Source organism: Leptodactylus fuscus, chromosome 1 (assembly GCF_031893055.1).
Source record: "Leptodactylus fuscus isolate aLepFus1 chromosome 1, aLepFus1.hap2, whole genome shotgun sequence".
Lineage (NCBI taxonomy): Eukaryota > Metazoa > Chordata > Amphibia > Anura > Leptodactylidae > Leptodactylus > Leptodactylus fuscus.
In genome coordinates, this window is record NC_134265.1 from 59,122,329 (window position 1) to 59,145,296 (window position 22,968).

The 22,968-nt window shown below is 39.3% G+C and overlaps 1 protein-coding gene across 1 annotated transcript in view; it reads left to right on the top strand.

Moving 5' to 3' along the window:
* The window catches only part of LOC142200580 (versican core protein-like), a 76,151-nt gene that overhangs the window by 17,323 nt on the left and 35,860 nt on the right, over positions 1 to 22,968 (top strand). The window contains exons 3-7 of the mRNA XM_075271032.1: positions 7,262 to 7,639; positions 7,935 to 8,109; positions 9,464 to 9,591; positions 13,554 to 13,841; positions 19,305 to 21,575. Coding sequence (XP_075127133.1) covers positions 7,262 to 7,639; positions 7,935 to 8,109; positions 9,464 to 9,591; positions 13,554 to 13,841; positions 19,305 to 21,575 — 3,240 coding nt within the window. The remainder of the gene's footprint in view (positions 1 to 7,261; positions 7,640 to 7,934; positions 8,110 to 9,463; positions 9,592 to 13,553; positions 13,842 to 19,304; positions 21,576 to 22,968) is intronic.

A 22,968-nucleotide genomic window follows, 5' to 3' on the forward strand; every position in this document is an offset into this window, starting at 1 on the left:
TCTCCAAACTTCACAAGTACATTGCTCTATAGTTAGTCATCACAGTAGTAGTACAAACAGCGTCTTTCTACTTCTGGTTAATGGCTATGTATACACCTTAGATTGATGTTGGCAGGACCACCTGGCCATCTAATGTGTATGGGGGAGTCCCATCTTACTAACTCCAGATCAGAAGGATCAGGCACATTATACGGTATTTTTGATGTCTGATTCTCTGGACAGGTCTGGCGGTGGATAACTCGCTTCTCTACAGTGAGAACACATCCTGAACCCAGTGTGAATGTATATGGTGAGATTGGAAGGAATAGCTTTTAGCTGAATGAGCATTCAGATGATAGATGCCTTGCAGTGCTGGAGTCCTGGGTTTGAATCCTGCCAGGGCAACATCTGCAAGGAGTTTGTATGTTCTCCCCGTGTTTGCGTGGGTTTCCTCCCGGTACTCCAGTTTCCTCCCACACACCAAAGACATACTGATAGGGATTGTGGATTGTGAGTCGTATATGGGATAGTGACTGTCAATGTCTGTAAAGCGATGCAGAATATGATGGCGCTATATAAGTAAGCATAATAAATAAATAAATAAAGGCATGTGACTAGTTTAAGCCTATATTCACACAACAGTAAATGTCGGCCATGTGACAGACATTTTTATAACAGTCTTTACATAGGTGCCTTAAATTCAATGCATGTGAATAGGGTCACATGACCAATTTTTTTGAAAGCCTATTTTCATAGACCATCAAAACCAAGTCCTATTTTGTCATTTTCGCGTATCCCTCCATATACCTAAATGTATAAGGAATCCATGAAATCGGGCACCCCTTGGGTGCAATATGGCCATCATTCATGTGAATGCAGCCTTAGACTTGTCCTCTGACCTTGTAGTGATATTTCCTATTGTAATACAGTTTGCAAAAATGTGTCTTCTAGTAACTCTTAGGATCAGGTCTCATAATGTAAGTATATGTGCTAAACAATGGCCATGTGGATTATGACATGTAATGCTATATACATTAGAGAACACTTTGGCACTGCAGTTGCTCTCTCAACAGGCCTTGGCTGTCACGTGCTGTGGTCAGGATTGTAGATGTAAATTACCTTTTATTGTTTTTATTGGCGTCGTGTTATTCTACAGGGTACGGATTTGACAGCTATTTCCTTACTGTCAATGTGTGATATTGCGATTACAGAAGGACACCATTAGCTCCTAATGAAGTCTTTTATATTGTTCTGCGCCACTTAGCATACATAATATAGATAGCCCCAACCTATACCTTACTTTTTATGGAAGTAACTTCAGCTATTGCAACAATCTCTAGCAATGTTTATTAGGCGTCTCTAAGGAAGTCCTATTAAGGCTTCTACATGGCCATTAATGCTTGGGAACTTCTATCAGGCTCTCCGACAGACTGAAAAGTGATTTATAAACTGGTTTGAGTCGGAAAAAAAATCCGACCCTCTCATTTAAAAAGAATTTAGTATTTCATCAGCTTTATCTAACAATAGCTTTCCATTGAAACGAGACTTGTTTCTTTCGTTCTATGTAAATGTATGGACAATTCATCGGGGCTTTACAAAGCAAATCCCTAATGGTGATAATAGGAAACAAATGTTTTGTGGATTTTTCTGCAGCGAAGCTTAAAAATTCTTTCATTTCCAAGTTTGGTTACGAACTGTTTAGTAAAACGCTACAAGTTCCATTCTGACGTTTTCCTCCAGTGATTGAATATGACGGAAGGCAGAAAAGTTTCCTTTGACTTCTTAAGTGTGATGGTGACAGACACCATTATCACAGGGATCTTATGTGGTGATGTGAGTGATAGGCGGAAAGTAATTGTGTCATTGGATCTGCCCCCGGGCGGTAACGTCCATACCTTACATTTCTCCCTGCTTGGATTAATTACTAGCCAAATGGAAAGCTTGAAGAAACCAATCCCCTTTGGAAACGTCTGGTCACCTAATAATCTTCCATAGTAATGTGGAAAGAAATTATATTAAACAATTTGCAAGTGTTATAAACACAGAAGTTCTGCTTCCTCCAAAATGTTTCATTTACCATTACTTTTCCGACTAGAAGTAAGTCACATACTATAGTTATGATATTCATAATAACTTACTAAGGACCATAGCACAGTCATACAGTATAGCAATGATCACTTATACTCGTCACAGTCCTTTTATTGTCAGTCCCATATATTGGCCATTCTTGTACATTTGCTGGGTGTAAAGCCCATATCTTGTATGAATTTTTTTGTATATTCTTTCATCATCACTGCATATAGCTCTGTATTGACTTCAATGAGAGCTGCAGTATCAGTACTCGGCCACTATGCAGGGCACGGAGACAACTGCCTCAGCTCCGTGCTGTGTATAACACAGGCATTGGTGGTTAGCCATGGTTAGCCATGTGGGGCTGTCAGCCCCCCACCAATCCTGGCCATCTCCTTTAAGACTCTCTGAAATTAATTGAGTTTCTTAGCGGAGAGTTTCCTGGTGCTTATACAAAGAATGGTGGTTTGCTGGTTAGCAATGTTGCTTGTGGCGCTGGGGTCCTGGGTTCAAATCTGATCAAGGGCAACATCTGCACAAAGTTTGTATGTTCTTCCTTATGTCTGTGTGCATTTCCACCAAGTACATTTACTTCCTTCCATACTGTGAAAATGTACTAGTAGGTTAGTAGCCTTCTATGAAATTTGTCCCTATCATTGTACTATATGTAAAGCACATTATTTCACAGTTTATATCAAGATTTCTAATTCAAGGATCAGCAACCTACAGCCCTTGTGTTGTTGCAAAACCACTACCCCCAGAATGCTCCAGTCAATTCTGTGGGAGTTTTGAGAACATCCAAGCAAGTGTGCATGCTGGCAAGTGTAGTTTCACAAAAGCTGGGCAGATTGGTGATCCCTGATCTAAATACAAAGTTGCAACCTATATTCTGAATTTTAGCCGGTTGCTATAAGAATCAGTCAGCAGACTTGTCGTCAGACACACCCCTGCTTATTTCATTTCGTCTTTTACGCTGCCTGATTCTGAACGTTAGGGTGAGTTCACACGGAGTAACGTGCCGCGTATTGAAATTGAAATCAATGGGAGCGTGAACGGCCCGCAAAAGCTCACGTGGCACGTTACTCCATGTGAACTCTCCCTTAAAACATGGTCAGAATCAGCGCGTATAAAGCAGATCCCATTCATTTCTATGGGAGCCGGCATATGAGCGCTCCCCATTGAAATGAATGGGCTGCTTTTTACTCTACGAGCACTCCCATTGAAGTGAATGGGAAGCGCTCACGTGTACGGCTCGCTGTGTGAAGGGGCCCGGCGCTCGGCTCAGTCCGAGCCGTACACGCGAGCGCTTCCCATTCACTTCAATGGGAGTGCTCGTAGAGTAAAAAGCAGCCCATTCATTTCAATCGGGAGCACTCGTATGCCGGCTCCCATAGAAATGAATGGGATCTGCTTTATACGCGCTGATTCTGAACGTGTTTTTAACATTCAGAATCAGTCACCGTATCCGTAGTGTGAAGGGGCCCTTATTACAATGCCTATACTGAACTATGCTCCAGAACATATGTTTCTCTAACAATTTACTGCACAGTTCCTGTTCTGAAGACTTTACTTTTCAGAATACGATTTGCCAATACAATTTGAGAAGCCTGACCAATAGTGACTGTATTGTAGCTATAAATAAGAATGCATAAAATTACGGTAGTATTCAGTAATGTATTGACAAAATTATTTAAAGCAATATAAATCATGTCAATATTTGAGCAGTGATACTATTTCCAGAGATGGATAAATAGCATTTGGGCCCCCAGCGCTCTTGAGAACAGGGACCTGCAAATTCCCATGAGTGCTCCATGAGATTGGGGAAGTGGTGCACATGTACGACCACCGTGCTATTCATTCTGTGGGACTGCAGGGATGGCAATCAACAACTACCCTATAGAATACATACCGCCTCTCAATTCCCATGGAGCACTTATGGGAAATTTCAGGTCCTTCTTCCCCTGACCCTCAGTGATTGACACTTATTCCCTAAACTGTTAATAAAGGATAATGTGTATTTGTGGGAAAACCAATTTAAGAGAGACACTCCGTCGCTACAGCTATCCGAAACCCAGAAGTTAAGAACAAGAAAAAGCATGAGAAAAAGTAAAGATATAATTATTTAACATTTTGTTTGAATATCTGCTAATGTTGTGTTTCAAAGATATGTTATTGTATGAAACTCCTTTTTCTCAGGGCCTTGCGGACTAGTCCTATTATTTGCAGATTACATTGTGGGTTTTGTCAGTGATACTACATTATTAAGTGTGTTACTGAATGAGAAACATATGTAGGTTTTGGAATATTTTCCTTAATACAGACATGAGTGTGGCATAAGTACTAAACTTCTGGTTCTATGTAAATGGGCCTATTAAATACCCTGGATAGGATTGCTCCAGCAAAAAGAGTCAGGGATGAACCATGACATGAATAGTACATGTATCTCATCAATAATCCACTAATGCTATGGAGGAACGTCATGTAATGTTGGATATGTGCATATAATCCCACTGTGGATGCCATGGCAGATGACGACTACCATGGATCCTGGGCTGTTTGAAAAATGTGGGCCCCCCAACAGGCTAAAGTTTTCAGGGCCATTTTGTTATTTGTATAACAAGCACCCTGGATGCTGCCAAACCCAGGGATCAGATCAGTGTAACTGAAGGCAATTTCAGGGTACAGGAAGGGGGACTTCACAGTGAAAGACCAGCAAGTTCTCTCACTTTACCGGGAGTAGGCAAACATGGCCCATTCTTCTATGGGAAGGCTAGTTGCAGCCATGCATGTATTCACAGAAACATGTAAAATTCTACTGCCATTGGCATACACTTGCTAAAGTTGATGACAGACTTAGGTGACCATGGGACTTCTAGGAGCACCAGGCCGTGGGTGACCACCCAAAAAGGCCATATTATAATCCATTACTGTGTGTATGGTAAAGCGTATCGACGTGGGCTAGACCAAACTCCTCACTGTGGTAACTCAGGATAGGTCTGAGGAAAGAAGTATATCCCACTGACTATGGTTGTGATCAGAACTTATCCTATTTTGGTATTTTATGGTGGACAAGGTTGTTGACACTGTCCTAAGTAAATCAAGATTTGATGGTCTATCCTTCCACCATCCCAGCTGATCAATTGTTTTAAGGGCCATGGCACTTCGGCCTACATTGTGGCCTCTTCATTGTTTACAGTACTGTGTGGATGGGATAAATCTGCAATACCCTGGAGAGCCGCTACTAAGTTGATGGTGCGCAGAGGTTCACAGGCAACAAATAAGACAAATCTGCAATACGCCGTAGAACAATTACTAAGTATACGGTGCGCAGAGGTTCATGAATGGCAGTGAAGTAGATAAATCTGCAATACCTTACAGACCCACTACTAAGTTGATGGTGCGCAGAGGTTCAAGGGCGGCAATGAATAAGACAAATCTGCGATACCCTACAAAGCCACTAATAAGTAGACATCATACAGACGTACAGGGAAGTGTAAACAATGAAGACGTAAGTTCAGTGTTACCTTCAAACAACTGATAGACAGGGGTGTCATGACCTGGACCCCACTAACATGAAGGACAGACCTGTAATATTTTGAACCCAAGAATAGGGAAGACTTTGTAATGTCTGTCTTTAGAAAATTAGGATTAGACTATTAATATTTTTTCGGGAAACAAAACCGCTCTTGTTCCTGATTATGTTCAGTGTCTGGGATTGTAGCTCATCCCATTTCAGTCAATCAGAGCTGAACAAAAATGACAAAAATAGTGTTGTTTCTAGGAAATAAAGCAGACCCATCCTTTGATCCAGGACAACGCCTTTTCATAGTATTTTTATATAACAAAAATCCATATGATTTTTCTACAAAGTTCACTTAAGGATAACACACTGGCTGCTGGATATAGTTGATAAAAAGCCTTGCAGCCACAAATTTCAGCTGGAAGATGATACAAATTGCTCTTGAAATATTTGTAGTATCATTGTTCTCCTTGAGGACTATTCAGGGTCCTGAGGCTACAAGGGAAATAATATTCACAAAGGTTTTGGTAGACAACAATAGAGATTATTGTTTTATACACTTACACTGAGCAGAGTAGTTAAACCATTATCCAAATCACTTGGCAGCCCGCGCTTACTTCCTATACATTCCAGACAAATATGATGTAATTTGTTGAAGCAAAGTAGGAAAATAATGAAACCACATTCTTTTGATTTGTGGAACATAAAGGACTTTATATGTAGACAATCTGGGTTGTCATTACAGATGGTTAATGCGCATGCAGCACAATTATGTTGTTGAGAATGTCCCGGCCGCTTTTCAGTGTTTACGGCTGTTTTATTTGACCATTTGGGCTATTATAGGCGATCACATCTCAAGTACACAGGCACGGTGCTGCTGAAAACTGTTGGGTCAGAATGTAATTTTTGCAGTTAAATTTTTTTGGAAATTGAAACAAATTAGAGTGTAAAATGTTTATAAAACAATATCCTCTAAATGAATAGTACATGTGAATATAACAACCTTTGTAACATATTTTATTAAAAAAAACAAAACAAAAATGCTTGGTACTCCATTCACTGACATAGAAGGCTATGGAGAGGGGAAGGGGAGGATGCTGCTGAAAACATACACTTTCTGGAGCTAATCTCTGCTACATATTGTAACTTTGATAATTCTTTTGACTCTATTATATCTACAAAGATAATGTTCTACCACTGCACAGAATAAGGCGTAATATCACTCTTCTCCTCCCCCTCTCCCTCTCCATAGACTTGGGTGTGTTAGGCTGCATATAGATTCAGATGCTATTAGAAATAAGAGCAGTAAAGCAGTCATGTATATGGAAAAGGAAACATATTTCACTAATAAGATAAGATAAATTCCAAAGTTTCTTACATTCACCTATACTTTTCAGGTTTTTTTTTACGATTGGAGGTATGCTTTAGGGATTTGGGAAAATTTTAAACCAAAAGTTTAAGCAGATCACACCACATAATATAGCATCCAATACACTGTTCACAAAACAGTTCAGCATGGAAAGTATCTAGTATGCTATTCACTTACTTAAAAAACCAAAAGGATGTAACTTTTTTGATCTCGTTCCTAAATTGCATTTCAGAATCCTCTAAATATAAATTAGAACCTACTAGAAAATAAAATAAATTATTAAATTGCATATTTTTATAACATATCTTTTCTTATCTTTTCAGTTACCGTACAAAAAAGTCCTCCCGTCAAAGGAACATTGTCTGGCAGAGTGACATTACCATGCTTCTTCTCAACAATACCTACGCTACCGCCAAGTTATAACATTACAAATGAATTTTTGAGGATAAAATGGACAAAAATTGAAAAAAGTCGAGATGGAAAAGATCCAAAGGAAACCACAGTTTTAGTCGCTCAAAGTGGTGGAATAAAAATTGGCCAAAATTATAGGGGTAGAGTGTCTGTACCGAGTCATCCGGAAGACATTGGTGATGCGTCATTAACAATGGTCAAACTTCGTGCTAGTGATGGTGGTACTTACCGATGCGAGGTGCTTTTTGGAATTGAAGATACTCAAGATACCATCTCTTTGGATGTTTCAGGTGAGACTTGCACTTGTGACCATAATATATACATATATGTATATTCCATTTATAATCATTATGCTCTGTTCGGGTCTGACGTTACAAAATTCCTATCACTATAGTATGTCCATTTCCAACTCAATAGTATCATACCTTAGTATAAAGTTGTAAAGCACAGTGGATTGGTAATATTTCCAGCTAATCTTATGTTTGTGACCATCTAGTTCTTTAAGTTTTGATCTTGTATCCTGAATTCATAGACACAGCTGATGTTGCAGCACGTTGATCTTATATTCTTATGTTCCATTTGTAGGAGTTGTGTTTCACTACCGGGCATCAGTAGACAAATACATCTTAGATTTTGGTGGTGCCCAAAAGGCTTGTCTTGAAAATGGTGCCCAAATTGCAACCCCTGCACAACTGAGAGCAGCGTATGAAGATGGATTTGAGCAGTGTGATGCTGGATGGCTGTCTGATCAAAGTGTTAGGTAAGAATGGTTACAACTTTTTACTGTCCCATATATACTACATATTGTCTATTCAAATAAATTAATATTTAGCTAGTGAAGTACAAAGTAATTAAACTATGTATTCTGTGGACTGTCTAGATGCCAGAACCTTATTTGTGAAAATAGAATAGAATAGATACTTGAGTAAGATCTGATCATGGGTCATTCTGCTGCTGACTCCCAACAATCACACGGAGTCCAGTTTTCCTACAGTGCCACCAAAGGGGAAATGAAACATTACATAGCGCCCATTGATATCCATTCTATGATGTGCTTGGTCCTCCAAATGCAGCTTGCTGCTCTTAGCCCCAGCTAATAGATTACATTTCCAAAACAGGGGCTCCCTTCTGTTAAATCAAAATGTCTATGAGTTTAGAGGAAATCTGCCACCAGGTTTCTGCTGCTTCCAGTGATGGGTTGTTCACGTTTCTCTTGTTACATAGTTACATAGTAGATGAGTTGGATGGAGACATCAGTCCATCAAGTCCAACCTATAACCCTACAATCCACTACAGTTGTCTTTTCATCACTGGTTTACCTGATTATTACACTTCTAAATGGGAGATGAGATGCAGTAACCTTTCAAGACCACTACACAGTTGATGCCGCTGTCTGTTTTCAGCTTCATATAGTGGGACAAATTTATTAAGACTGGTGTTTTGTATGTCAGCCTTAATAAAGAGGCTGACAGACTCAAGATGCGTCAGATTTACGAAGAAGCACTAGACTCTAAATTGATCGGGTGCACGTGTGTGGGCCAGGATAGAAGTCTAAACCAGTCAGGAACTGGCATAGATTTCCTATATAACTCAAGAGTGAGTTCTAATAAATAGGTCCTACCCCTCTCTTTGCCCCCGATGTGCCCACATTCGCAGAAAATGGTAAGTAAAGTGCAGAACTGGGGATGTGTCGCATCTTGGTTGCAAGAGTGGAACCCTTAAAGATGCGCCGAATCATCACACATCTATGTCTGATAACTGGCGGAGATGTGATGGATTCTACCCATTGTGTATTCCCAAAGCCACAGCTACTTATATCAACCAATTGGGAAGAGTCCAATCTGATATTGATCATCTAAAACCTGGTGCTGGAGAACAATATACTATTTGGAATAGTTAATATAGTTAGTCTCTGTTTATTTCTGTTCTTACACAGCGGTTGACTGTCTAGATATTTTCTGTAGTGTTTGTAAGTATTGGCCACTGATAGACATATTGTCACCTTATGGTTGGAGGTATTGTGAGTTGTGTATAAAGTATAATGTACGTAATACTGATGACAGCCAGTAACTAAGAAGTAAAAATAATATTTTACTGTTGCTGTTTTCTTTGAGGTATCCAATCCGTAATCCAAGAGCTGGCTGTTATGGTGACAAAAAAGGGAAAGAGGGAATACGAACCTACGGAAGGCGTCCAGCTGAGGAGAAATATGATGTATACTGCTTTGTGGATGAACTAAATGGTGAGATTCTAAAATTGTTTGCTTTATTTTAGAGCCTACAGAGATATGAAGGTCAGGAAGCCTCGCTGTTCGCTGCATTACATTTATGTGGAGTGAAAAACAACATTTGACCCAACCCTATAGTTATGTGGTCACTTAAGTTTCAATTTAAGCAGACTGTGGGGGTAGCGGATTTAGAAGACACTATTAAGGTTTGATGCTTTATATAATGTATTGTCAATGGGGACTACTGACATAGATATAGATTTCCTAAATAATTGATATCTAATAGGATCTATGTAGAGGGGATGTCTGATTCAGCTCTGCTGACCTTTGGCATTGGTACAATAAAGAAACATGGTTGTACTGAAGCCATGTGGTCCATGCCAGCGGCCACTTGTGTCTTTTTATAAGATATTACTTAGAAGAACATGGCTAGTTTAATATATAAATAGCGCCTCCCTTGTCCATGGGCTGTGTCTGGTATTGCAGTTCAGATTCACTAGTGCAATTGTCATCAGGGATGGAGAATGAAAAAATGTTAAAGTAGGGCTTGGTGTTTTAGCTACATTATAGAAATTGATTGATAAAAAGACTTATTGTAGCTATGAATGACCCAACGGTTTGAGAATCTGGTTGAGAAACGGACATTGTAGTACCAGTAATGAGGACACATCAGCTCACCTGGCTTTTCTGTCTTAGTAAATACCTGTCCATGAGATAACAGTTTCAGAACTTATTTTCTTTTAATTCTGCTTTGTGTTCGAATAATGTATTATTAAATTTACAGTTCGGTATTACCATTGTCAAAGGGATGTATACCTACACAGCCTGGCATTGTCACCAGTATCAAAGTGTAGCTGAGATAGTCTCAGACACCCTCAACCTGGTGACACCTGTTGTCTTTAAGGCTAAGGCCCCACGTTGAGGAAACGCAGTTTTTTTTGTTACGTTTTTTTGAGCCAAAGATGTGAATGACTACAAAAGTAATAGGAGTTATATAGTAAGTTCTTCTACTTTTTCCTTCTGCGTAATCCACTCCTGGCTTTGGCTCCAAAAACCCCAATAAAATCTTCAACAAAAAAAGCTGCGTTTCCACAACGTGGGTCCTAATGGAGGAATGGCACAAAACAGCAATTTAAGAAATGACGATCCAGAATTGTTATATAATTGGGAACATAGTTCTTTACTGCTCATGTTAGAAAGTCCCCTTGTAATCGTCCTAAAGATTGTCCAGATATCTCACCGACTGTGAGGAACCAACCCTTATATAAGTACCTTTAGATCTACATCAAGTAGATTTACCAGTAGTTTCCCCTTAAAATCCATGGCTAGAAATGAACACATTACTTTAGATAACACTTACTGGTGTCACGGGATTCATCTTGACAATAAACTGGCAGTTAATGAACATTGGATAAAAATAGATTCTTCTGCACTAATGTATGAGGTCAAGTGAGGTGGTAGAGCTAAAATCCCCAATAAAACTAAAAAGGACCTTGGGAAGCTGGCAGAACAAAGCGAGAGCTTATATCATATTTGACAGCTGAGAGCTAAAAGCTTGTGCTAAAAAATACGTACAGTATATAAATCTATTGTTGTAGATGTAACACAACATCATTTTATATTGCATACGGGATCAAAAAAAATAGGGATCAGTACTAGATCAATAATTTTGATCGATAAGGGTTTGGGAGTTGAGACCCCCAACAATTACCGAAAAGAAGGGGCAGAATTCCCCAACTGGGTGACTGCTTTGATCAGCTCTTCCTTGGAGTACAGGTATGGATTCCTAGAAAGTTTATGGATCCATACACTGGATGCTCAAAGGAAAGCTGAAGGTGAATCTACATAATGGTCAACGGAGCGATTCTGCCTCTTCATTGTTGGGGTCTCAATGTCTGGGCAACAATCCAAAAATTCTCAAAACTACCCCAAATCCCTTTTAATATGTCACTATGATGTGCCAAGATATAATAAAATGTACCCTTTAATAATTATGTGCATATTCCCAACCATATTATATGTCACTGCCTATAGTTACTTTATTGGTCTATGGTAACAGACAACAAACAAACCCTGTGTAGTCTGATCCTGCAGTCATACTGCTGTACTTTACCTCTTCCTAACCAACCAATTTCATGTAGTTAAGGCTTGGGTCACACCAGCGCTTAAACTCCGTTCGGGGTTTCCGTCCCTGAACCCGTTAAAAAAATGCGGAGAGAAAGCATTTCCTGCAGCGCTTTTCTCTCCGCATTTTTCACCCTTTTTGGATAGAAATCGGGTAGAAACCCAGCGGACCCCATTATAGTCTTTTTTAAGTGGATTGGGTTTCCGTTTGGGAGGTCCCCAAGCGGACCCCTGAACGGAAACCCGAACGCAGGTGTGAACCTAACGTAAGATAACATTTAAGACGAAGTGAGCCCCTTTTCGAATCAACAAAAAACAAAAGCATCAGGGTGCCATTGACTGCTTGCGTTGCTACCCTTGTGACTAAAGCCCAGTAAACCTGTAGACAAATACTGGTCACAAGATTAAATAAAGCAAAATAAAAGTTGCTTGGAAACTTGCACTAAAACTATAAACTGCAAGGCATGTAAGATTTTGCAAGCCGTCTACCTAATATTCTCCTGGCATCATAAAACACATGCATATATGCTTGGGGATAAATAAAGTGGCAAACTAAACAGGTGGGATAATATTAATAAGGAAACATGAAAGTAAAATCTAACTCCGAGAGCTTAAGGTTTGACAGACTTTTGAAGAACAGGCTAATAAGACAGCGTCTAGCGCTTTCCAGTGAGATGATTCTGAATCAGCCTTTGTCTGCAGCAGAACGCCTGCCTCATAAGTCTAGTCTGTGGTATTTAACAGCCATAAAATAGGAACCGTATATAGTCAGGTGTTTTTCTTTCAATCCTAAAGTGCATATACACAGAACAGGAAAATCCCGTCAATTCTTCGAGCGCTGACTTCAACCTGGATGGAAAAGGCTGCCAAGGTTAACACACACTGCATTATTGTCTACAACATAAACGCTGTCATGGTTTCCATTTTCTGCTCCGTAATGACAGAGTTACAACGTGAGCCCCTATTCCATATGGGCCGCTAGCCTTATTGTATCATCATGATTATAGGAGTTCCACATAGATCCAGCTATAAAAACAATGTTTCCTAACTTTCTCCATTTTCCGTCCACTGATAGGCAGGAAGCCATAACTCATCAATATCAAAGGCTTCTCTGAACGCGACTTTTTCACCTTTTAGTTATCGTACGTTGTAAAATCCGCAGCCGTCTTTGGGTACACAATTACATCATAGCAAAAGCATTTAAGATATACAAAGAAAAAAAAAAGACATGGGGTATTTATAAGTAACTGTAACCAAGGGTGTAGTATCATAGACGACATGTGCGGAGACTGGCCAGTTCAGCCATATCGTGCCTATAAACTAATGGCCAGTTTTAAAGGGGTTGTCCAGGATTTAAAAAATACACCAGATTTTTAATGATCACATTTATTTCTACTGGTTCTTTGTGTCTGAATCTTCATTTCACGAGATGAAGGTGTAACCTGGTATTTACACTTGAGCGCACAACTCACAGCGACCAATGGTTCCTGGAGAAAATCCTTCACAAGTAAAATACCTCATTGTTAATGTTTGTTCGCTGCTTGCTTTTAGCGCTGGTTTATTGAAAGATTAAAGCTGAGACTTAGAACTGGAAGAGAAAGGAGAAAATGACTTTTGTTATTTGCTTTAACTTTCTAAGATTGTTTAGATTACTCTGGGACACGGCCATTGTTGATCTGTCCTGGTCTAAAACTTTGTGTATCTGAATAATAGCAAAGATAAAGGATCAGATGATCTTCCATTCCTCTTCCATTTCATGGTTGGGTTTAATGAGCTACATACATTGACTATAATTTGTGGTTGTTGTCCATTGGGCTAGTAATAATTACTAATGACCTTTATATGTGTTTTAGGTGACCTATACCACTTGCCCCAAAAGCTGACATTTGAAGAGGCTAAGAAAGCTTGCGAGGAGAAGAACTCAGTCTTAGCAACAGTGGGAGACATTTATGCTGCCTGGCGAAAAGGCTTTGACCAATGTGATTATGGCTGGCTTTCAGATGGCAGTGTCCGTTACCCAGTGTCTTTGGCAAGGCCACAATGTGGAGGTGGACTCCTCGGGGTGAGGACTAAATATCGCTTTGCCAACCAAACTTACTTCCCTCAACCACATGAAAAATATGATGCATATTGTGTCCAAGGTAAGTGCACCTATATACTAGAAATGCTATGCTGTTTTATGGTTTTGATGTAAGTGATTTATGCAACACTAAAGGTGGCCATAGACATTAGATTAATGTTGTGTGAAGGTTGTCCAAACTTGGCAACAGTTGACATTGGGGCAAGAAAGGATGTTTTAAAAGCCTTACTCCAGTAATATTTATGATGCGTTAGCCCTATAGTACAGGGCACACTAATGTAAAGTGAACAGTGGACTTACTCACTAGGCACATTATTCACTTCTGTCTGCTTGCCTAGCCTGGTCATCTGATCGGTAGAAGGTACTAGTTGGTAATCCATGATCGATACCTAAGGCTATATGAGCATAACATCCAGGCTTATAAACTTACATAGTAAAAGTGACTTCTGGATGGTATGAAAGGTCATTCTGTTGACCACATAACCAAACAGCAGACCATTCGGAGGTTGAACAAATTGAACAATGCTCCAATTGAGTGAGTGCATCCTTTACTTTAGTATATTGGGCTAAGGCATAATAAACATTACTGGAGTGGGGTCTTATGTCTGGCTATGGCTTACTCCCCTCACTATTGAGGACACATGTACATTCAGTCATGTGCAAAGAGGTCATGGAAGCCACCATCTTCAATGAAATAAGCAGGACACCAACACAAAGAGTCAAAAATTATTTAAGGTTCACACCTGTACTGGGCACTCCATTGTTCAAGTCTTTTGGGGGACCCAAACAAATAAAAGCCCATCTGTTAAAATAGTGATTACCCGCAGACCCCATAGACATGCAAGACTTTTCTCTACATCAATTTTTGGAGATTTTTGTGGCGGAGTCTCGAAAGGAGACTCTAATGCAGATGTGGACCTAGCCTAAGTTTATATTAACCATAGTCCTTAAAGATCTTAACACTTTATTACTAAGGCTCGGATCACACCTGAATACTCATAAGAGCTTATATTTTTCTATAATGGGTTGGTATGGAGCTGCAACAATTGTTCAAACACACACTTTCATCCCATAATGTACACTAGCATATACTTATGGCTTGTGATCCAGATGTTACAAGAGAGATGATGTCACCTTCTGCAGCTGTTAACAGTAAAAACCTTCTACTCCTCCCATGGTAATAAATGACTCCCTATGACCTTTATTACCAGTGTTGGAAATTCTCTTAGTAACAGAAACTAATACAAACCATTGTCAAGGAATTCTCATATTTAGGTCACCTGCTAGGATATCTTAAGCCTTCTATGATATCACTTGTATCCTATCTCTAACCTATCTGTATATACAGTAACACACTAATTGGCTTGAAGTACTTTAACCACTTAAATCCCGCAGACTGCTGCGTCCATGTACATACAACATCTAGTGATCTTGTAGGAATAAGAAAAGTGTAAAGTAATTTAACAATAGGCATTATAGTAATATACATTAGACAGGAAAAAATAATCGGAATTCACTAACAATACCCATGTGTCCTGACATATTGATTAAAGACGATGCCTGGGATCTATAGAAGTATGACCGAGCTCATGAGATAATAAAACCCCCTATACTTATCTCTTAATCTCTCCCAGCGTTCCCCCAGTTATATGATGTATATGAGCATAAATGAAAAAATAGACTCCATAGCAAATATCATAATGGGCCACCATAATGTTGCATTTGGCCACTGAGAATAGAAGAGCAGGGCAAAAAGAATATCAAGATCTATGGTCTATCAGGCAACTAAGTCAATAGCATGGCATGTGATACCTGAATGGAAAATATGGATGCATTGCTTATCTTACAATATGATGAGTGTGCCATGTTTGCTTAACACCGTAGATGTATTAGGTGCGAGCAGGTTAACATGAAATACATTTACAATGACAGATTTCCTGTCCCAGCAGCTAATATCATAACAAGGCAATTTGCACTCATTTAAAGGGTCTTTTACATGGGCCAATGCAAACAGTATACATACAGCTTGCTTATTGTTCTCTGCACATGGGAAGATGTGGTGCCAACAACAATGATTTTTTTTGACCTGGAAAGTTGCAACAAGTGAGCGTTTTCTTGTTTGTCAGCGCAGTGCGGCCTCAGGAACTAAGAAATTGTCCTTTACCCAATTATCCGCTTAAAAGAGTATTATAGGAGTTCCCCGAGAATTTCTTCGTATGGCCTATATTTAGGAGACAACTTGCAAGTAAAAAAGTTCCAGCACCAAAAAAATTCTTGTCAGAAGAAATATAAACATAACTTTTAAATAGAAAACACATAAGTTATGAAAAACATCAAAAAATACCAAACAGGGAAAGAATGTAAAAAAAAACAAAACACAAAAATTTACAAAAAATATGCACATAAACAGGCTACATACTGGATCTGGATAGGCTTACACATTTCGGGACCTGTAGTCCCTTAGTCATAGTCCTGAAAGGTAGTCCCTTAGTAAATTTAGGAGAGGCCATAAATATCTGATCTGTGGGGGGACTGACAGCTGGCCCCTACACAGATAAGCTGCATCTGATCCCTGTACTATACAGTACACAGCTCTGTAAGCTGTAAGATAGCTCAGTACACTGTATAGTGGCCAGGTGGTGTTACTGCAGCTCAGCTCCCATTGTGTACGATACAGTACACTTTATAGAGCCTGCAGCTCAACTCCCATTGTATACCATGCATGGAAAACTATCTATTTGTGGCTCCATACACTGTATAGTATGGGGATCCAATGTAGCCTTGATCCACGCAGTGGGTAGCTGTCAACTTTCCACCAATTTATGGCCTATCCTAAGGATAAGATATGAAAAAACACCCCTTTAAGTCTTTAGACATTATATTTTTCTTAAAGACTTTTTTCATACAAGGGAAATATCTTAGAAAGGTTACATACTGTGAGAGCATATAGTATATATGGGAAAACTGTGATTCATTAATACCTTTCCCTTGAGCAGAGAGTTACTCAGATTTAGGGTATGAGTGTTGCTCGCCTAAATCACTTCCTGTCTGATCCATAGATGTGAGATCTGTCTCGGAGGCTTTACTTCAGATTATATATGTATCCTTATCTGGGAACCAGCATCTGCAAATGATTTAGACATACTTCCTTGATTCCTTGCATCATACAGAATATTCTCCCACTAAACTCATAGACTTGGAATCCAGAACTGTCCTGCCACTACATAAACATTCAGTATTTATTAGGATTATTCGTGACTTATTGTTATTGTTGAGGATCTCGAAGAAGATACAAAGTTGCCAGCAGACTATTTTTCTATAGCTATAAGGGATTTTTTTTTTTACATCTCTTTCTTGAGTGACTGTAACACACCCGCATATTTCACAGTCTTGTAACTACTCCATGACATCACTCACATCTGGATTTCAGCAGGGAAACACTGACTAAAAAGGTGTATGGTGATAAGCAGTGTAGATTTATCCAGGCATTCTAAGAAATGATCACATTTATAGATCTAAAAGGCTGTCCGACAAATTGGAAAAATGAAAAAAGTTCACAATGGAATAAGTTCTTTTATTTCCTATACAGTTTATTAAGTGGGGAATCAAGAACCTAAAGACTTTATTATAATATCAGTTTGTAGGGTCCAAGTGCCAGGCAACGAAGCTAAATATTTAGCAGAATAAACCTCCATCTATTCTATAGTCGCACCTAATAAGAAATCAATTCACACATAGCAATATATAACGCTAATTGTATATATAATGGAAATGTGCCACGAGAAAATAACCTATTTTTAAAGCCACATTTTTATGTTAAATATTTTTTTAAGACTTTCTGATTTTATTTAGAATTTCTCATGTCTAATTTAAAAAAATGTACTAAATCCTGCACTTTTCACTCTGACCATTAAGCCTAATAATAGACTGCTGCTTGCCAATAGTGCAAAGCCTGGTTCACATCTGAGTTTGGTATTCCATTCGGGGAGTCTGCATGGGGACCTACCCGAACGGAATACTGAACACATTCACAAGTGATGAGCTTATGAAAGCACACATACCCCATAGACTACTATAATGAGCTGTGTGTGTTTTTCGCATGGTCTCCACACAAGTTACGCGGAGAGAAAAGTACTTCATGAACTACATTTATCTTCGTATATTCCATGCGGTGTCTGCACAGATAAGACACGGACGTCATTATAGTCTATGGGGGCCGTGTGCTTTCATAAGCTCACCACTTGTCAATGCATTTGGTATTCCGTTTGGGGAATCCCCATGCAGACTCCCCGAACGGTTTGCCGAACACAGATGTGAACCAGGCCTAAGGGTTTTCTTTGCAGCTGTTACCTTATTTATATCAAAGACAGGATCACAATAGAAGATAACGCCTCTATATAAATAGCACCCATTATTATATCTGCTGACAAAAGAGGATGCCACATCTTACCTACTCCTCTCCAGCACAGAACAGGCAAGATGACAGTCCCCATAACCAAGTACAGAAAACAGAATAAAAAAATTACAACCACCGGAAAATAAAAACAGGTTAGAAAAAGTGATATACTGCATCTGGTTTTAATAAAGAATAAAACAATAATGGCAATACATACACTTTAAGTGCGCTAGTGTCCCACAAATGGTAAATTGTAAGAATGAACACATTCCATATATGTATTTTTCCATCTTGCCACTTTATATCGAGAATTTTTTTTTATCAAGTTTTCTCAAACCTCATCTATTATCTTTACAACGACCGGCACTTGTTATTTCAATGGCACTTGTAAGTGCTCGGCGGATCGGGACTGCTTCGTACGGTATAGCGGAAGGACAATTTATTTTAGAATTTCGTACAAGGAGTACTAAAGAAATCTAGTGAGCAGTTCAGCGGTTCATCCAATTGAGTTGGTTGGCATACAAATTGATATATAAAAAGAGAACAGAAAGTGGAAGAGAGAACAAGAGCGCACACTTGTGCGGCATGTAGTTTTAAGAGACTGCTTTCTAAGACATAATTGCATATTTGCTCAGCGAATATCAAACTGGTATTTTCTTACTAAGTATACTGCATTGGAATTGTACGTTTCGCTGAAACCTGAAATAACATCCACAACATTTATGGTACAACTAATTTATAGTACCTTGCAAAAATAACCCAACAGAGATAGAAGTTGAAACAAAATAAGTCTATCTGTAAGCGGCGCAGGTATTTACCACATGATTTGAGACAATTTACAAGAACAGGAAATTGCAGTTTAAAACTATGAAATGCAGTATAAAAGTATAATTGTTTGGCAATAACTCCTGAGAATAAGGAAGCCATTGAATATTGTATATATTTGGAGTAATATTTTGGCAAGAAGCCTTAACAGGCTACTGAAACAACATAATAAAATCCAACTTTATTTCACATTTATTGTAAGACTTTCCACGTTTTTATAGGAATACATAGCTGGAAAGTCATATACAATAAACAGTATGATTTTGATTTGTGTTTAATGAAGTTTTTGTTTTGGCTTCGCAGATAAAAAAAATATCACAGAATCGGTTTCTGTCCAACTAATATTACCCACAGAAGCTATAACGCAAACTCACGTAAAGAAATTGGAAGTAGAACCAGTTAAGGTGACGCCAAAGCCCAGCATACCTACAACGCAACCAGCTGTAAAAGAAACTGTTGTACGATCTACTATACCAGTAAGTTCTGTGCAGGAGGCTAGCAGTCCATCAAGCGAACCATCAACGGATTCCGATAGAGATCCTCTATTGTTTATACAAGAACAAACTACATCAAGTCCTGAGGAGGTCAAGCCAGAAGATGCTGCAGTTAAAGAGAAGGAGGACACAAGTGATGTGGTAACCTCTCTCCCTCCATCACTTATACAAACATCAGTACCACAGGACACAGTGGAACCATCAAAGAGCACCATCTTAGAGAAAACCGAAGAAGCTGAAAGTGTCCAATCAACATCTGAAGTGAGCCCTGATTCCACTCCAGAGGACACTACATTAGAGCCAGAAGGCACGGCTGAAACAGTCAGACCCATTACATTGACTAAAGAAGTCTTACACTTAAGCTCTCACTCTCCTAAGGAAACTTTGGAAGCTAAAAGTGCAGAAACAATTCCAACAGTTATTATTCCACATGAAATTACTCAAGACGTAGATGAAATACCCGCATCATCAACTAATGTCGAGTCAGAGCAGATTGGCGTGACTACAAGAGATTCATTGACGCCACAGGAACCTGAGGTTTCCAGTTCCCAGCCTGAGGTGGATGTATTCACAGTGTTCAAACTTTCTCCTGACCCAACCAGGCCATCCTCAGAAGATGGTATCACACCATCTCCCGGACAAGCTACAGAAAGCCCAGATATAGACACAGCCACATTGCCAAAGCAGACTGTCGAAGAGTCAGTGTTGACTTCTGAACCAGAAACTTCAGGTAAGCCAGACTACACAACTATTGTACCCAAAGAGGCCGACACTGAAAAGACATCACCAGTGGAAACAGCTACTGAGAAAACAATCTCCTCATTCCAGCCAGAAGATATCGTAACTGAAAAAGCCGTAACTTCTCTTTTCCCACTCGATAAAACCGAAGGGTCTGGAATAACCGAAGAAGAAATTAAAGAGTCTGTAACAGAACAACCAGTTTCCGTAAGTCCAAAACACTTTACTACAGAAGCAACCTTAGAAAAAGTTACAGGAGATGTCACTGTGGCTCCTGAAGAAAAAGCAGAAGATACAACTGCATCAGTTGATACAAAACCTGCTCAAGAAATTCAGACATCCAAGATATCAGTTCAATATGAGCCAGTATCAGAGAGTACAGAAACTGCGCCCACCACGTCTGAAGTTTTAACAGAATCATTAGTTACAAAAGACAGTTTAGCATCAGTTCAACCTCTGGATTTAACATCTGAAGGAAGTGGCTTAGACCAAGAAGGAGAACCAGTAGTGACTGTAACAGATGGAATTCATGCAGTTACAGAAGAGAAAGAAATTATCACTGTTATCCCTACAGGAATACCTGCCGAAGATAAGACATCACAAATTGTGATTGTAAGAGATAGAACAGAGTTGCCATCTGTAGATGAGGACCACAGGCAAGAGACAACTATTGCTCCTCATAGTTCATCAGATCTTGTCCAGCTGGTCACGGATAAAGATGAAACGATAGAACCCTCCATCACTATTAGTTCTGTTCTGGCTGACAGGGTCACTACCCAAAAGACTGTTACTGATTTGCAAGCTGAAGATGAAGGGTCAGCAGAGGAAGGAGACAAAATTGTCAGTATAGTTACCGAGCTTCCATCCAGTCAGTATGTTACTGAATCTGCACTGTCTGCATCTGAAAGCCCCACTGTCACAAAAGATTCTGTAAGCTATGAACCAGTATTACCAGATGTTCCTTTACCTGCAGTGACTGACAAAATACCAATTGCAGAGGATGCAACTACCGTCCCTAAAGAGTCTGCAGAGCTTCATACAACATTATTACCTCCATCGGTTAGTACTCAAAAACCAGTCCTGTTTGATGTGGAACCAGGCGAAGACACCAGTAAAGGGACAATAGTGATTGATGAATCAGTTTCTCCTGTGAAAACCACAACTGAATATGATATGACAAGTAAAAAAGCAGAAGGAGAAATTGGTTCAGAATTTATTACAAGCGCTGAAGAACCTTGTGAGGACACCACCGGCGTCTCACCAACAGGGTCTACTGAAGAAGGAATTCAGAAACCTCCACTTATCAATGTCATCATTGTGGATATTCCTGAAAACACTACAGGTACAGTTTTCCCACTCATATTATTCTTGAAGCTCAGGTAGCTTATCTTTATGGACGTTTCATTTATAGGTCATAGGTATGTAATGTTTGTAAAGGAACGTGTCACAGTCAAAATGGTCTGCAGCATGGTACTTGAAGATATTACTTTTTCAGTTTTGTAAGTTTCCTTTAAGACATGAACATGATATAAATGCCGTATTATTGCTTGGTTGGCTATATTAAAATGGTCGCTATGATTTATTAACATAATGAAAAGGTTAACATGGATAGAACATGTGGTGAGTTCTTGTTGACTCTTGATATACATTGAAGTACATTTACAGCTTCGGCTCTAGACAGTATATGCAGGTGCATGTATTTATACACAAAATAAATGGTCCAAATCCCTGGATTAGCAGGTATAGGTTTAATGCAGGTGTAAAAACTAAGGAAACTTGATGGCTTGGATGACTTTGTTAAATATTGCATTGACCGGGCAAGTAGTCGAGGTATCTTGTAATGTACTGTGTAAGCTTGTAGTGGTATAAGCATGTTATGGGGAATATGTTTGAAGAGTTAATGTCCAAGTTGCAAAGAGGACAATGGAGGATTTTTTTCTTGTAGGAGAGAATAGCTTAGTCTTATATTACCCAACAGACATTGCATGGCAGCACAAAGACCCCGACGGATCTCTACTATGGCGTTCCAGGAGACTTGTTATGATGCCATACAGTCTTTTTGTATTTGGTTCTGCCATATGCATGAGATCTTAATGTGTGGTTGTGCTCTCCAAGGACTGTGCTGGTTTAGAATATTTGAACTGGACTTTCTATTAAACTGGCCATAGACAATAAGTTAATATTGGCTGTCAATTTCAGCAAGATTGGAAAACCATCTAATGTATAATGCGTCCTGTTTTCTGACAGTGGCTTATGTTGATGGGGAAGGTTCAGCTCTTTGATTTCAACATAAACAAGTATGAAGAACCTGACAAAGACATTCACAACTACCCGTATCGAAAAACTGTACAATGTGCCGAGTGTCAATTAGTTTTATGGGGTTTGGAGGGACAGCTGTGGGTCGAGCGATCGGCGGACAGCAACCTGACTGACAGTCAACCTTATTGCTTTAAAGGGATTGTCCCAATTTTATTTAGGCATATTCTTAGAATAGATAATATAAATCATAAATATCTGATTGGTAGGGTCAATAGTCACAATGAGAGAAAGTCACATGCTTCAGGCTACATGCAATGTATAGGATGGGGACTGGATGCAGCCCTGGACAATTGATGCATATAGGGGTTGGCTATCGCCTCATCATTTCCCACCCTTGCCAATCAGATATTTTTGACTATCCTAAGAATAGGCCATAAAAAAAATCCTGGACAACACCTTTAAGCAAACATGTACAG